Raw genomic sequence first — 15381 nt, forward strand, 5'->3', positions numbered from 1 at the left:
AAAGACAGAGGCATCAGAGCCCAGTGCCTCCCTGCTGCAGCTCAGCTTCCTACATGTGAGGGATCAGAGCTCTTTCATGCTGACCTGTGCAATGGTACCAATCTGTTTGTGCCCAAGCTCCCAGTGTAGTTATACTGGGATACAGCGGTCTCAAGACCCTGTTTCCCTCTCCCATGGGATGTTGGCAGGGTGGTGATCCACTTGTGCGAACCTGTGGCCTCTCTCCTTCCTATGAGCTCCCAAAGGACATGACCTTGGTCCCTGCATCACCCACGTCATCTGGGCGTGGGGAACACTTGGTGACGAGGATGCCCCACGGAGAGGCTAGGAGCGCTCCTGCCCCTAGTGCCAAGGTCACCGGTGAACACAGGAGGTGAGGCCCCTAAGAAACCTCCCACCCTCCACCAGTCTGTAGCGGGTCCCTGGCAGCTCTGCAGCCGTTTCTGCCCTGCCAGCTGGAGAGAGGGGACCCGGCTCTCCTCGGTGCCGGGAGAAGCCGTGGCCCCGCTACCCAGGCTGCTCTGGCTGCAGCAGGTACGCGGCTCCGGACCTGCGGGGCCCTTGAAAATCCCCGAAAAACAGCGAACATCCCCTCCGGGCAAGAGGGAAGGGCAGAGCCGAGCCGGGCGGGACGGGAAACTGCCGGTACAGCGGGAAGGCTGCAAGTTTCGGCTTTCCCGGCCGGGAGGGATCTTTCCTCCGCGGGTTTCCCCTCCCCGAAACCGATGCGGTTTGGCGGAGCCGGGGCAGCGCTTCCCCGGGGCCGCCTCCGCCCGCGGCTCCGCGGTACCGGCGCCGGTAGCGGACCGGGCCCTGCTCGGCGCCAGCCCTCACCGGCGACGAGCCCTCCGGGGCAGCTACTCCGGCTTCGGGCTTTTTAATTTTTTTCTCCCCCTCCCTTCCCAGCACTTTTTTTCCTGCAATACTCCGGAGCGGCGGGAGCCAGGCACCCGGGGCGATGCGCGGCGCGGGGGAGCGCATCCCCGCCGGGGTCCGCATCCTGCCCCGGCCCGGGGACGGGCTTTCCCCAAAAAACTCCCGGCCTGGGCTTCTCCTGGAAGTAGGAGCTGATTTCCAGCTGGTTTCACCACCGGGAGAACCGCGGTGGTGGGGCACCACCCTCCACCTTTTTTTTTTTCTTTTCTTCTTTTTGGCTTGCTTTCTAAAAAAAAAAAAAAAAAAAAAAAAAAAGAGGAAAAAAAGGCAGGGAGCGGAGCGGAGCGGAGCCGGGGCTGCCCCGGCGCCCCGCGGGGTGGCCCGGCCGTGCCCCCCGGAGCCGGGAAGGGCCGCCGGCCCCTCGAGGCGTGGCGGGGCTGGTGCCTGCAGCCAGGCAGGAGAGCGGGGAGGAAACTTATTTCGAGTGGGGTGGAGAGGGGAGGGCAGGGGGTGGGGGTCGGGCAGGGAGGTATCAGCTCCAGGAAATGTGCCTTGGCAGCAGTCGGACGGGCGCTTCCCCGCAGGTTGGTGCGCTCCGTTCCGGAGCCGTCCAGGGCGCCGCGGTTCGTTCCCCACCCCGGGGGAGGACAGCCCGGGGAGGAGGGAGCCGCCGCAAGACCTCTCCGGAGCGGTGGCCTCGGACACCTTTCCCGCCGGTTCCCCGCAGGAAGGCACCGCCCGGGCCGCCCCAGGTAAGCGGTCGAGCCCCACCGACGGCAGCCCCGCATCCTCCCGTCCCGCTGCCGTGGGAGGCCTCGGGGCGGCCGCCCCCCACGTCGGGGCCGCGGGGCTGGTGGGACCCTGCGAGCCCGCCCGGGGCAGCGGCAGCGAAACCCGGGGTGGGGGGTTCACCCGCTCGGCGGGAGGGAGGGAGGGAGGGAGAGGAGGGGATGGGGGCGCCCCGGGAACGGGCGGGCAGCCGGGGCGGGGAAGCCCCGGCTGGGGCCGGCGGCCGGGGCTGAGCACGGCGTGTCCGGGCTGTGTTAGCAGGCGGGCGGCGCGGCCCCCTCGCCCGACCCGGTTTCCCACCATGCTGGACGGGCTGAAGATGGAGGAGAGTTTGCAGAGCGCCCTGGACCCCGCCGCCCCCTTCTCCTCCCTGATGGGTAAGTCGGGGCACCCCGCTCGACCCTCCCGGGGACCGGGGGTGGGCACGGCCGGGCGGGCCCCGAGCGATGGGCAGGGGGGAGGTCGGGGGGCCGGGGGGACCCGGGGGCAGCTTCCCCCCGGCTCGTTGCTGCCCGCAGCCCTGCCCGCCGCCGCGCCGCTCCCTTCGCCCGGGGGGTGCCCCCGGCGCCCGCCTTCCCCGCTCCCGTTTCGTTCCGCGATTGTATTAAATTGCGCGTGCCCCCCTCCAACCCCCGGTGCAACGAAGGCCTTTCCTTCGTGTCGAACAATAAATAATTTATTTTCTTTTCTTTCTTCGTTTTAATACCGGTTTCAAACAATCGCCCGCTCTCCGAGCTGCGGCTCCGCCGCCGCCTTTCCAAGAGGAACGAAATTGGGGGCGACGTCCCCCTCCCGGAGCTCCCCCAAGGCACGGGTTCTCCTCGGATCCCGGAGCAGCGCCCCGTACACCCCCCGGCCCCGACCCGCCAGCCTGCGCGGGGGCAGCCGGAGCAGCGGGATCCTCCGTCCGTCCCTCGCCCCGTCCGTCTCCCCGTCCCCCTCTCCCTCCACCCACCCCCGGCTCCTTCCCCGCAGGCAGAGCCGCGACCCCCAAGTCGGTGTGCGAAGGGTGCCAGCGGGTCATTTCGGACCGGTTCCTGCTGCGCCTGAACGACAGCCTGTGGCATGAGCAGTGCGTCCAGTGCGCGTCCTGCAAGGAGCCCCTGCAGACCACCTGCTTCTACCGCGACAAGAAGCTCTACTGCAAACTGGACTACGAGAAGTAAGTGCCCCCCGCTTCGCCCCACTCTGCTCCCATGGCCCGCAAAACCCCAGCGCCCTGCCGAAAGCGCGGGGGGCCGGAGGGCTCGGTGTCCCCCCTGTAGATCCCCTCTTTCCCTGCCCTGTGTGTCCCGAAAGGCATCACCCTGAGGGTGCTGGGTGGTGAGTTGTGCTTCTCCCCCCGCAGCCTCCTCGCACCCCTGGTTTTCTCCTTTTTTCAAGGCGTTTCGTTGCGTTCGCTTTGTGCCGTGGGAATTTAGGAGCCTTTTGTCGGGAGCCTGTGAGACAGCCCGTAAACCTGGGGCTGCGGAGGGACGGGGCAAAGCATTTTCCCGTCTCCTCTGGCTTTATTTTCCTACTGGGCGTCTGCAGGAAGAATGTTACATCCTCCCTGACCCGGTCCTGGATGGGGATATTTTCCTAATATCCCCGCAGGCAAGGCAATGCTATTGCTCCCTCTGGTCAGGTGGGGAAACTGAGGCGCTCGGAAGGGACCAGGGAAGGCCCCGCTGAATTCAGAGTGTTTGCTGTCACAGGCTGGAGGCTTTGCCCACGTCTGGGGCTGTGATGGAGCAGGAAATTGGATGTAGGTGGTTAAAGCTTCCAGCCCCAAAACTTCCCCTTTGGCTGGGGAAGAAAAGATGATGAGAAAATTATTTTTCTTTTTTTCTTTTCCTTTTTTTTTTTTTTTTTAAGAGAAAAACCTTTCCATTGGGAACGGGGAGAAGGCTGTTGAGCTTCTCATCTCCTGCAGCTGCTTTCATTTTCTCCTGTTCATCCCGCTCTTGCCGTCACTGCCCGACCCCGTTCCCTGGCCGGTGTTTCGGAGCCGTTAAATTTGTGTTGCCTCCGGGCTGGTTGTTTCTTGAGGGAGGGTGTAGATGGGGGGCTGGATTCCTCACTATGGCGATAGCATCGATGCTGGACCCCTGTGATTTAATTCCCAGGTCGGTGTTTTTATGAGAAAACTGTTGTCGGCGATGCTCTCGTCCCTGGCCTTCGGCGGCTCGGCGAGCATGCCGGGGGCTAGCCCTGCTCCGGGCCTTTTTAAAGTTGGTTGTTTTTTTTTTTTTTTTCCTTTAAGTCCCGTATTGTGGGTCTGAGTTTAATCACTATGGATACAAGGCAAATTGAAAGCAGAATTTGTGCGCGTGACCTTGTTTTCAAATGTTTACGAAAGAGCGGAAGAATTAGCTGCTGCGAGAGTGGAAGGGAAGAGAGCTGCGTTATGGGCTATTTTTTTTTTTTTAGGTGAAAATTTGTCGAGATTGGGCGCGCTGCTTGTTTGTCCATAGAAATTTCACTACTGGTTCCTGTATGCTTCCAACACAATTTAATTGGCATTTTCTGCTTTATCGGCGCCTTCGTTTGGAGCATTAAGGGGAAACTGGGGTGATTATTGCTGCGGAAATGCCTTTCCAGCTTGCAGCATGCGTGGGTTTTACCTTCTGTGTGTTCGACTGCGGCTCCGGAGTGCTGGAAGCCGGCTCCAACCCCAAACCCTCCTCCTCTGTCTCTTGGCCGTGAAAGAAATCAGTGCCGCAGTTGGCTTCTTGCTGTGCCCATCTCGCTGTCGGGATGGACCAGGATGATTGTGAGGGGGGAAAAAAAATTAATGAGTTTATTCCACAAATATTTCCTACGCTCTGGCAGTGGCAGCGTTTATCCTGGTTATTTCCTGGCTGCGTTTGGGTTGGTGACTTCTGCCCGAGCTGGGGAGCGGGCTCTGCGGCGGGCGGTTTCCCGGAGCTGGGATGGTTTTAGCCCTGAACTGCTGCCGGCCTCTTCCCCTCCTGCACCCCTCTGCCCCTTGCTCTCGCGTTGTTGCCCCCTTGAATTTTATTTTATTTTATTTTATTGGTACAGAGCTGCAGGTCCATGTCCCCGCTCCCTCCCTGTCCCCGGCGGGGCTCTCTGCCGTGCCGGCAGCGTGACTCCTTACCTGGGGACAGCAGGGACGCAAGGCAGAGTCCCAAAGAGCTGTTTCCTTTGGCTCCGCAGAGCTTTATGTATGACACTGTTTTTAACAGAAAACCCTCTTTTTTTGCCCAAACTATCCGTCTTGTCTTTGGGCTGAACTCTTTCCCCGGGCGCAGGAGCTCTGTGCCCGCCTCCGCCACGGTGTCGATGCCGGGGCTTTCAGCGTGAAACACACTGCTCTTGTACTGAGCTAATTATTTCGAGCCGAGAGCTGGTTAATTATCGCGGGCAACTGACCCTCCTTTGCGCAGCACGATGGTGTGAAGCAGCTGATCCTCCCCGCAGCACCGGGGGTCCCGCCAATGGAGCCGGGCTCCGGAGGCCTCTCCGTCGGCACGGCGGTGCTGGCCGGGTGGGAGGGATGGGGGGGTCTGTGTCCAAAACGCTGCTGCTGGGGGTGTTGGGGAAGTGGTGGGGATCCTACCTGCCAGTTGTGGTGTTGGTGGTTTTGGTTGTTCTTATCTCTTTTTTTTTTTTTTTTTTTTTTTTTTTTTTTTTTTTAATGGAAAGAAGGGATTTCTCTTCCAGATGGTGTCTGTTGGGATGTTTTACCAGAGATGAGTAGGTGCGGTATTTTCGGACGCGTGTCTTTGCACTCTGAGCTGCGTTTATAACAAGGCTGCAGAGGGTTAATGACAGAGCGTGAGATGGCAGAGTTGTGCCTTTAGTTATAAATACACCCGTGGAAAGTGTTACGTACACTTTTAAGGGAGCATCTGACTTCGCCGGCCTCTAGAAATTGAGGAATCATTTATTAAAACAGATGTTTTACATTTCTTTTGTCATTCATAAAGAGGAAGACCTTGGGAGAGGACCTGGAGAGGGACGGATTAAAGACCGGGGACGTCGGGCTGGGTCGCGGCATCCCCTTGGGCTGCGGCTCAGGACCTGTGGATGGTCCGGACGACGATGCCGGCTGGGGGTCACTCTTGGGCCGGTTTCCCCCATGCTGGTGGGGAGGGCTCCTGGGGAGGGACCGCTCGAGCTCGTGCCCCTGGGACGGCGTCTATTTGGGGCAGAGGACGTTCGTTACAGAACATCCTGAATCTCGCGGCAGCCCCCGGCGCTTGTCCAAACCTGATAAGTCTCAACTATGACAAGGTTCAGGCTTCGCCCTGGCCGGCTCCCTGACTGACGGGACGCACCCCGGCTGTGGGGCCCCCACGGTTGATGACCAGGGGGAAGGGCTTTTGTGGTGGCAGGTTTGGCGGAAGGTGTGTGTGGGGGGAGCGATGCCAAACCTGGCCGTAAATGGGGAGGGGTGGTGGGAGCGATGGGAAGAGCGGGGCTTACCAAGGGGGCTGCCCCGTGGGTTCAAAATCCACACGAGGATGGGGATGGCTGAGCCCCACTTGCCCAGAGGCGTTTTGCAGTGGGGCAAGTTGTAGGGAGGACCTGGAGCTGCGGGGACATCCCCACCCCAAAGCCCTACCGCGGGGACATCCCCATCCCAAAGCCCCGTGGCGGGCGATGCCATGGGCGATGCCGTGGGCGTGTGGGAACCCTGCCGGCCGGTTCCGGGGGCCGAGAGCGGTGTCAGCGGTGCGGTCGTGACGGGGGGGCGCAGCTGGGGAGCGTGGCGACGGCGGGACGGCTTGGCACGTCCCCAGCCACGGCGCAGAGCCCCGGCCCCAGCCCCGGCTGGCAGGAGCAGATGGCCAGCACATCTCGGAGCAGGTCTGGCATGTGGGGGGCGCCGGCAGTGGAGGGGCGGCCGCGGCCCCCCAGCCACCGCCGGCGTGCCGGGCTCCCCGGCCGAGGGAGGCAGTTGTGTGATGCTCGCCCTGTCTTCGCACGGCTTGACGGCTCTGTGCCGTTGCCAGCTTCTGCGCTGTTGTTGCAAAGCTCCTCTGCTCCCAGAGTTTGTGGGGTTGCGCGGGTGCCTCTTCCGCCACCTCCTCCGTGAATTAAATGGAGGAGACTCGTCCAGCTGCGAAGGGAAAAAAACTAATAAAAATCCTTCCAAGCTCTGAGCGCGCACAGAAGAAAGCGCGCGTGTAGAAACCCATCGGTGTTGGGTTTTAAAATCACACTCAGCATCTTTGTGTGAGGGATGAGGCTGGATCCCCAGCAGCGTGGTCCCAGCGGACCGTGGCTGGCTCTGCCCAAGGGGAAGGTGGGGTCTGCCTGGCTTGGAGCAGCGTGGCCTCCTCTCGCCTGCTGGAGGCTCCTCTGGCAGCTGCCGTCGCCGTAGAGGAGAGACGGGCAGAGGTTTGAAGCGTGGTGGCTGTTTATCTTGCTTAACGTGGGTAATGAATGTAATTGTGCAATTAGCTGCGAACCGCGGCACTGCTTCCCCAGCCTGTGGAAGGGTTGCGAGGGGGATAATCCCAAACGGATTGAATGAATAAGGTGATGCTGATGCCGGACGCTTTAGGGCAGCCTGATTGCACCAGCCCGAGACTTCCTATGGTCTGGGGAGTTTTTTGCTGGCGATACACAATCCTTTGCCTTCTCTTGCCTGGAGAAATGGGACTTTTTGCTCCTCTTGTGGCTGATAGGAGAGAATGGTCCCTCCAGAGAGCCATGGGTCAGCCTAGCTACGGTGCAACATGTCCTCTGGAGGTCCTTTTCCCTTCTTGTAGGGAATCCTATGGAGATGATGGTGCTAACTTGGGTTTCTCCAACTGGCCAGGGACTTGGGGACAGTCAGGCTGGCCGGGATGGGGTAGCAGAGCACGCGGCAGCTGGTCCCTCTTCCTGGTCTCTCTTTTCCCCATCCCTCAACCTCTTCTTCTCGCACTTCTCATCCTTCCTGCCTCCTCTCTGTCCCCACCCAGCACCTCATCCCCTGTAGCAAACCCCTCTCTGACTTCACCCCCTTGCCCACAGCTCCTGGAAGAAACATGCCAACACTTTGCGGGCTGGGATGAGTGCGGCTCTGGGGCAGCTGGATCTGGTCTCATCCCCACCAGGGATGGGGATGGTGGGTACCGCCGGGCTGGCACCAGATGCTGGCCCTTTGCTTTTTGTTATTAAGTTGCGCCAGCGGTGGGGGGAAAGGGGGGAAGCAGCGGGATGCAGCAATGAGAGGGGTGTTACGGAGGCTGTCACGGGATCCGCGCTGGAAACGCCAGGCCAGCAAAATATGCCTTGCTCCCGTCTCCGCCACCCCCTGTCCTCCCGCTCGTGGGGCTGCCCCTTTCCAAAGGGAGCGGAGACGAGATTTGGCGTCTTGCCCCCCTTCTCTCTGCCCTTAATTAGATTTGTGTCTTACAATTGACGTTTCGTAGAAAGGCCTGGAAGGAAGCGACGTTTGGCAGCTTGGGAGCGAGGCAGCCGAACATACTCGTCATCTGTCCCTCTGTGGTGGGGATGGGGGTGGCTTTGGGGTCACCCTTTCTCCTGCTCATTGGTGGTGGGACCCTGGAGGCTGTGGGTCAGTGCCGGCAGAGCCAGTACCTGAGCATCCTTGGGACTCTCCATGGCTTCTGCCATCTTATTTTGGACCTACAATGATTCCGCCCCCACCCCCCCCTTTTCATTCTTTTTCTCCCGCTGTGGCATGGTACTCCCTGATGAGCCCCTGACGGCGCACTTGGAGCTGGGGGAAGCACTTCAGATCTTTGCAATCCCAATGAAGGCGCCAAAAATAAATTGTCCGGGGGAAGAAAGGGGGGTTTGTTTTGGTTTGATGGAGAATTTTGTCTCCACCAGCTGGAGAGACAGCTGGGGTCCTCTCCTGCCCCGGCTCGCCAGCCCTCGCCTCGCCGGTTCTTCACTTGCTTGCAGCCACCAGGCGCAGGCAGGGATTTGCCGAGCCGTGGATTTTTTAGAGAGCCCGCAATTTGGTTTCTTGCTCGGTCCTTCCTCGGGAGAGCTTTCTGGCAGGGTCTGAACCCCGTGCTGTGGTCATCCCCGGCCGGTTTTGCAGAGGCTGGTGGTCTTGGGTGTTAGATGCGCCGAAGGCCGAGCAGCGTGGCAGGCAGGAGGCTGAGCCCTGCTGGCTGTCCCCATCCCCGCTGGCAGCCATGGGGTGGCCCCAACAAACCCAAACCCGCAGCCATTTCTGCCTCTGTTCCCGCACACTCGCCCCAAGGTCTGGCTGGGGGGACTCCAAAGCACCCTCTGCCTTGGAGGGGGGGGAAAAGGGACTTTGGGGGTGGGGGGTGTGAGGGGTGGTCCCCTCTTCTGCTCGCAAATGTCCAAGTCCTGCTTCTGGCTGAGGAGGGGGGAAAAAACCTAACGGTTCAAATCAGGTTTGGGTCTGGATTCGTGGTTCCACAATTCTGGTGAACCCTGGGGTGTGCAGCCAAGGAGGGGTTCTCAATACATCCCACGTCCCGGATATTTTTCTTTTCAAGATGCTCTTTGTCCTTTTGTGCTCTGTTTCATCTCTGGCTCGTGCCCTCTGCACATGTGGGGTGGGGACGGGGCGTCTGGGCTGGAGGACGCTGCTTCTGCTTGCGATTTAATAAAGCATCTCCTCTGTAAGAGGAGTAAAGAATAGCTTTAAAGCAGGGAGAAAATAGTTGGATTTTATTAGGATGAAATACTGGGGTTGACCCAAAATAATATTTTTCTTTTTTTTTTCCCCCATAAATGCGTTTTCATGAGAAATTTGAATTTCTGTGTATTTGTAAGAGATTTCAGAAGGGGGGGGTGGGGGGAACGGGACTAACGGTGCTCCCTGACGTGGCAAACACTGCGCAGACGTGTGTGAAAGCCTACAGCCGCGGTATGCTAACTTCGTATTTTGTTCCTCGGTACTTTTAACCTGAAAGGAGTCCTGCCTGGGCAGAAGGAAGCCGGATTGTCCCCACGTATCTTCTACTGGTGCTGTTGGTCCTCGGGGGCAATGGATGTGCCCGGCTTGTCCCGTGCGTCTCTGTGAAACCCGCAGGCACATCATTGCAGCTTGGTTTGGGTTTTGTTGTGCGTGGGGTTTTTTTGTTTGTTTTGTGGGTTTTTTTGTTGTTTTTTGTTGTGTTTTTTTTTTTTTAAGATCATTGAACCTTGGTTGCCCAGGAGAGGAGTTCTGTAATCCCTGGCTCCCCACCCCAAATATTTACGGACAGCCAGATCCCGAAGCTTTTGCGGAAGGCGTGTGGCAGGCAGAGCGGTGCCGTGCCAGGGCTGTGCTGGCAGCAAGGGCGCAGCGTCGGGCTGGTGGCACCGGTCTCTGGTTATCTGGGGGGGCTTTGTATCTTCTTGCCTATCTGTTTTGCTGGGATCTCATTAACGAAAGACCCATTTCTTCAGCTTATCGTGGATGCTTCAGGTGCTCCGTGTTTTGTAGGCCGGCTATCTGAAAATGGCATTTTCTCCTCCAAAGGTTGGATTTTTTGGGAGGGTGGCGTGTGCGTTTCTCCATGCAGGGCTGAAATCACGTTGTGTTCAGTGCAAACAATTTATTTGCTCATGTTGCACTGCGTTCAGTAGAGGCTTAGCGTTTCCACGATCCTGTGGCTGGATTCAGGTTGTCTGCACTCAGTGGCTGGTTTGACTGGGATGGTCCAAGGTTGCACGCAGGGAAAAGAGCTGAGACTTGGCTCCTTCACCCATGAAATGGAGCTGGAAACCTGGTCTAGTGGGAGGTGTCCCCGCCCATGGCAGGGGGTTGGAACTAGGTGATCTTTAAGGTCCTTTCCAACCCAAACCATTCTCTGATTCTATAATATAGCTAAAAAAGGCTTCATTCATCATCGCAAGTGCTTTGAGCACCTTGCTGGGGGAGTTTGAAGGCTGGGCAGGAATTGTCAGTCTCTCTCCAGATTTGCCTAATTTGTGTCACGTTTGCTTTCATGTGTTCCACCTCGGGCTGCCTTTGACCAAAGGTGACCGAGAGGTTGTGCTGCAGAGATACCAGCTTCTCCCGGGCGTTGTTTAAGGAGAACAGCTCTCCTCTGTATCCCAGCACATCCCAGCACGCAGCGACGCTTCCCCTCATCCGAGGAGTCGCTGGGGCTCCGTGGCCGCAGACGAAAGGTTTTCCCTGCGCCGAGGCATCCCGCTCTTCCTTGGGGCAAATGCCTCGAAGGGCAGAGCACGCTGGAGGAGGCTCCCTTGGCTGGTACTTGTGCTTTGCGAGCCCATCAGGGCTCAGCATTGATCCTTGCCAGCTGTCCCCCTGTCGCCATCCTCCGTATATTGTCTCTCGCCACTCCCTACCCCTCTCCTTCCCTTGTAGCCTTCATTTCCTAAGGCTGCTCTTGGGGAGAGCTTTCTGTCCTTGACAGCGGAACAAATCCCTTTTCACGCGACCATCACTCGTCGGCCCATTGTCCTCCACCCCTGCTGCTACCGTGCAAAATCTCCCCCCTGGTACGTCTGTTCCTCTGGAATGATAACCACCATCACGGTGGGGCAGCGAGCCCCCGAAATCCCTCCGGGCAAGGTCCCCTGCCCTGCGAGGGAGCGAAGTGGGATCTTAAAAGCACAACAAGAGGCAAGGGCGATTCCTGGAGAAAAGGTTTCTTCGGGACCATTTGGATGTGTTTCGTCTCTTTGGGGCGTGCATCCTCTCCTCTGGTTCTGTGCTGCAGAGCTCCTTGGATGAACCTGGAGCCTGTGTCTACCGACGGCTGCTCCTTCCCCACCTGGGGCCAGAGGAGACACATTATAAGTTGATTTTTCACTGCATAGCATCGCCCAAGGCAGCTAAACAGGAAGAGGGAGGCGGGAATTTTTGCTATTGAAAGCTCAGGGAAGCATTTGGCAGGAAAAAATTTGGAATGGGGAGAGAAATGGGTTAAGGGACCTGAAGACAGTTCTCAGCTGCGGCATTTTTTTATTTGAAAGAGTCGGTATTGTCACTTCTTCCCTCCAACCCCTGCCATCAGAAGAACATAGGGATGCTTTGGTTGTCAAAATTTCTGGCATTTGCCAGCTCTGTTAAGTCTTTATTCCTGGAAAACAGCATCTCAGCTATGCAAAATGTTGCTAAGCTCTGCAGTAATGTGTCTAAACAGGAGGAGGGAAAAGCAACATGGCAAATGTTTGCAATTGCCTCCACAGGGGTGATTTTGATGCTGTTGAATGAATAAATTCATAGAATCACAGAATGGTTCAGGTTGGAAGGGACATTAAAGATCACCCAGTTCCAACTCCCTGCCCTGGACAGGGACACCTCCCACCAGACCAGGCTGCTCAAAGCCCCATCCAGCCTGGCCTTGAACACCTCCAGGGATGGGGCAGCCACAGCTTCTCTGGGCAACCTGTTCCAGTGCCTCACCACCCTCACAGGAAAGAATTTCTTCCTAATATCTAATCTAAATCTCCCCTCTTTCAGTTTGAAACTGTTACCCCTTATCCTATCACTCCACTCCCTGATCAAGAGTCCCTCCCCATCCTTCCTGTAGCCCCCTTTAGGTACTGGAAGGGGCTCTAAGTTCTCCCTGGAGCCTTCTCTTCTCCAGGCTAGTGACCCAAATTCACGGGTGCTGATAGTGGAGATGGATATTTGCACAACCCTAAAACTCTTGCCCAACAACTTCTGTGTGGGACTGCCCTACAACACACTTCTGGGGCATCTTTCCCATCACTGATCTTAGAGGGGACCCTCCAGGCAGCAGGAGAGGAGAGAATGTCAGCAGTGCTGCTTGCGCGTCGGGTACGCAGGACCCCAGCCCTGTGCTGGGTGTTGAGGACAGGGCAGCAGTCTCCTCCCTGGTTGCAGACCACTTTCTGTAGGCTCCTGCAAGGGTTGAAGTGGGGAGACTCCTCTGGGGCACACGGTTCAGCCAACTCAAGGTCTGAACTGTGCGATGGAGAAGCTGAACTCCAGGTTCTTGGCTGGAGGGAGACCTGAGAGCCCTTTGCTCACCCGAACCGAGTCCGTGAACTCAACCATCCTCTTGACTTGGGCATCTGCGGTCTCCAGTGTGGTGGGATGGCTCAGGCTCATGTGTCTTGACCCTCGCTCGTGCCAAATGGGTGGCCAGCTGGGTTGGTGATGGAGAACAAAATATGAATTATGTATATCTCAGCATCTCCACTGCCAGGCAGAGCGCTGCAGTGGTATTGAGCAGATCCTTTTAAACAGCGATGAGGACGTGGGAGCTTGGTTAGGAAAGCCATTAAGTGTTTGAATCTTCTTGATGCCTGCTCAGGTGACTGTTGCTCCTTCCTTCTGCATCCGTAATTATGAAAGGCTGAAAGAGCAACCTCAACAGACCAGCTTAAAAGTTTAATGAAGCTTAAAGTGTTATAGGTTGAGCTCTTGAGTCTGAGCTTGTTTCAGCTCTGGCCCTAGGAAGGAGGGTTAACCAGAAAGGAGGAGAGGCTTCCTGCATGCATTACCTCGAGGACATTAAAACTCACGTTGATGGAAGGTTGTGTTATGGAGATGGATTAGGAGAAAGTAATGGGAGAGGACATCCGAGATGGATGAAGGGCCCTGCGTGGGGAAAGCAGGTTGAAAAGAGGTGTGTATCCTTGGCGGGGGGAAAGCTGCCCATGGCGGGGACAAGAGTTTTCTGGCTCCCACTGTGTGAGATGTGTGTGTGTGACGGACGCCCTCTGCTCTGCAGCTCCGAACCCGGGCAGCGCTGATGGATGGGTGCCAGGGAGCAGTGGGATCCAGGTGGCTCACCTGCTCCGTCTGGTGTCACACGCTTCTCGCAGCACCCACCGGAGATGCTCCAGGCTGGGGAGGGGTGGTGGCCTGCCCACACTGGCAGCCTTTGAATGGGTCCTAGCGAGAGCCAAAGTGTCTGTGCCCTTGGTGAGGTCTTTCCTGAGTTTCCTCCGCAGCACCAAACTCACCTTCGCACCTTTTTTTGGCGGGATGAGACATGGAGCCGAGACCCTGAGCAGTTCGACAGTGTTGGGCTGGGGGAGAAGTGCTCTCTCCCCAGATGTGCTGCGTTGTGAATCTCCACAAGATCCCATTTTTAGTTTCATGGCGAGGGTTTGCAGTGGGAACTACCTCTGGCCGAGCGCGCTGGGCTCCTGCCCGCTCCCAGCGCTTCATCTTTCTCCTCTTATCTCGTGGTGAAACTGCAGCTCTTTATGGCTGGAGTGACGATGGAAGAAACGCGGTCAGTGCTTTGGTGCTGGGGTACATGTGGGGACACAGCTGGGTTTGTGGGACCATTTCTTCGTGGCCAACCCAGTTCAGAGGCACTGATGCCGCCCATCCTTATCCAGGCAGGGTGACACGAAGTGATGAATCTGGCTGCTAAACCAGAGCACCCAAATCCGCTCTGCTCTGCTGGGATGGCCCATCTCCGTCCTCCAGGGGAAAAAAAAAAAAGTGCGATTTCCCTGCCAATAATGTCTTTATGCTATTTCCAACTGCATAACAAAAATCCCAGGAACTCTCTGAATCCTTGGCTTTTAAAAGTACGTATACCCCCACCTCAAACTGATTTATTTCTCCTGTTTCAGGCACTTCTGCCTCCAAACATCAGCCTTGGTCCTTCCCTCCCCGGAGCACTGTTCTCACGCAGAGTGGCCACTGGCCTCACCTCAGGGCGATGCTTTGCAGGTCTCCGTGGTTGTCCAGGGAAGCTCATTTGGGCACATAGTGGGTGAAAGGCGCTAATGAAACAAACCCCAAATCTACATCTTCCGCTTCCTCCCCTTTAGTGCCTTCGTGCTGGAAAAGTGCAGCAAAAGTCAACCGGCAGTGCATCCTGCCGAAGCTGTACTTTTTTTTTTTTTTTTTTTTTTCCATACGGATTAGTGGTTCAAGAGCAGGGATTTTCAAACTGACAAGCCCTTGGCAGAGAAATAATTATAGGCTTTTTTATGCTTTGTGTTTCCTAAGTAGTTCTAAATGACTTTTTCCCTTGGGGTGTTTTTTGGGGGGGTTTTATTTCGTTTTTTTTTTAAAGGCCACAAAAAGGGGAGGAAAAAAAAATAATGTGTATTTTCTCCGTGTCCTTGAAAACATGCAAGATGTTTGTGGACACCATTCAAGTTTCAGCTATGAGATTTATTTTTTATTTTTTTATTTTTTTGCATGTGTGTTTGTTTTGCTTTAATCACGTCCAATCAACCGAAGTTTCTTGGCCGGTGATGCTTCAGAAATGGATCTTAGAAAGGGGAGATGGAGGGGAGATAGATGCGATCACTTCCCAGCCATCTCAAGAATGTGGGTTTTGCCTCTACAGTATATTCCCCAGGGGTTTTACCCCGCTCCTTGCTGTAAGAGAAGATTTCTGGGGCTAGTGGAGCTGGTTTTCCCCGTCAATATCCATTATTTGCTTGCGCTGGGTTGCTGTGCATCCTGCTGGGAAACCCTGCCCCTTTCCTCAGCATCCCGCTGCCGTTCCCGGGGGCTGCGGATCCCAGCGGGGCTCGCCCAGCTCCGTCCTCCGCTGGGTCCTTTCCTCGCCTGCGCCTCCGTCCCAACAGCTTTGGCCAGACATTTTAATTTTAAAAAAGGCAGCGTGACGTGGAGGAAAAAAAAAAAATTAAAAAAAGCCGCCTGGGGGTGGTTGGGGGGCGGCTCCAAGGTGCCTTTCATCCCCAGCAAAAATGCACCCCCTACAAGTTTCTGTGTAAGCCCTTAACGCGGTACCCTAATTTTCTGAGCGCACCTGACATCTCCCATCATGTCGCAGCGTGTTTTACCGTGGCTCAGTCCCAGCCTGGAGCTTTTTGGTCCCTACTTTTTTTTTGCCCCCG

The 15381-nt window shown here is 56.9% G+C and overlaps 2 protein-coding genes across 5 annotated transcripts in view; both read left to right on the top strand.

Moving 5' to 3' along the window:
- RXRG (retinoid X receptor gamma) overlaps window positions 1-230 on the top strand; it is a 46114-nt gene extending 45884 nt beyond the window's left edge. For all 3 annotated transcript variants that reach the window (XM_063343863.1, XM_063343866.1, XM_063343864.1), the window contains one exon: window positions 189-230. The gene's annotated coding sequence lies outside the window, so the exon portion shown is untranslated. The remainder of the gene's footprint in view (window positions 1-188) is intronic.
- Window positions 231-1462: 1232 nt separating this feature from the next.
- The window catches only part of LMX1A (LIM homeobox transcription factor 1 alpha), a 46480-nt gene continuing 32561 nt past the window's right edge, over window positions 1463-15381 (top strand). The window contains exons 1-3 of one of the 2 annotated variants that reach the window (XM_063344188.1): window positions 1463-1628; window positions 1924-2042; window positions 2641-2827. In XM_063344188.1, coding sequence (XP_063200258.1) covers window positions 1967-2042; window positions 2641-2827 — 263 coding nt within the window. In that variant the 5' untranslated portion in view covers window positions 1463-1628; window positions 1924-1966. The remainder of the gene's footprint in view (window positions 1629-1923; window positions 2043-2640; window positions 2828-15381) is intronic. The other variant, XM_063344187.1, reaches the window with a different exon arrangement.

The sequence above is a fragment of the Chroicocephalus ridibundus genome, chromosome 8 (genome assembly GCF_963924245.1).
Source record: "Chroicocephalus ridibundus chromosome 8, bChrRid1.1, whole genome shotgun sequence".
NCBI classification, from domain to species: Eukaryota; Metazoa; Chordata; class Aves; order Charadriiformes; family Laridae; genus Chroicocephalus; species Chroicocephalus ridibundus.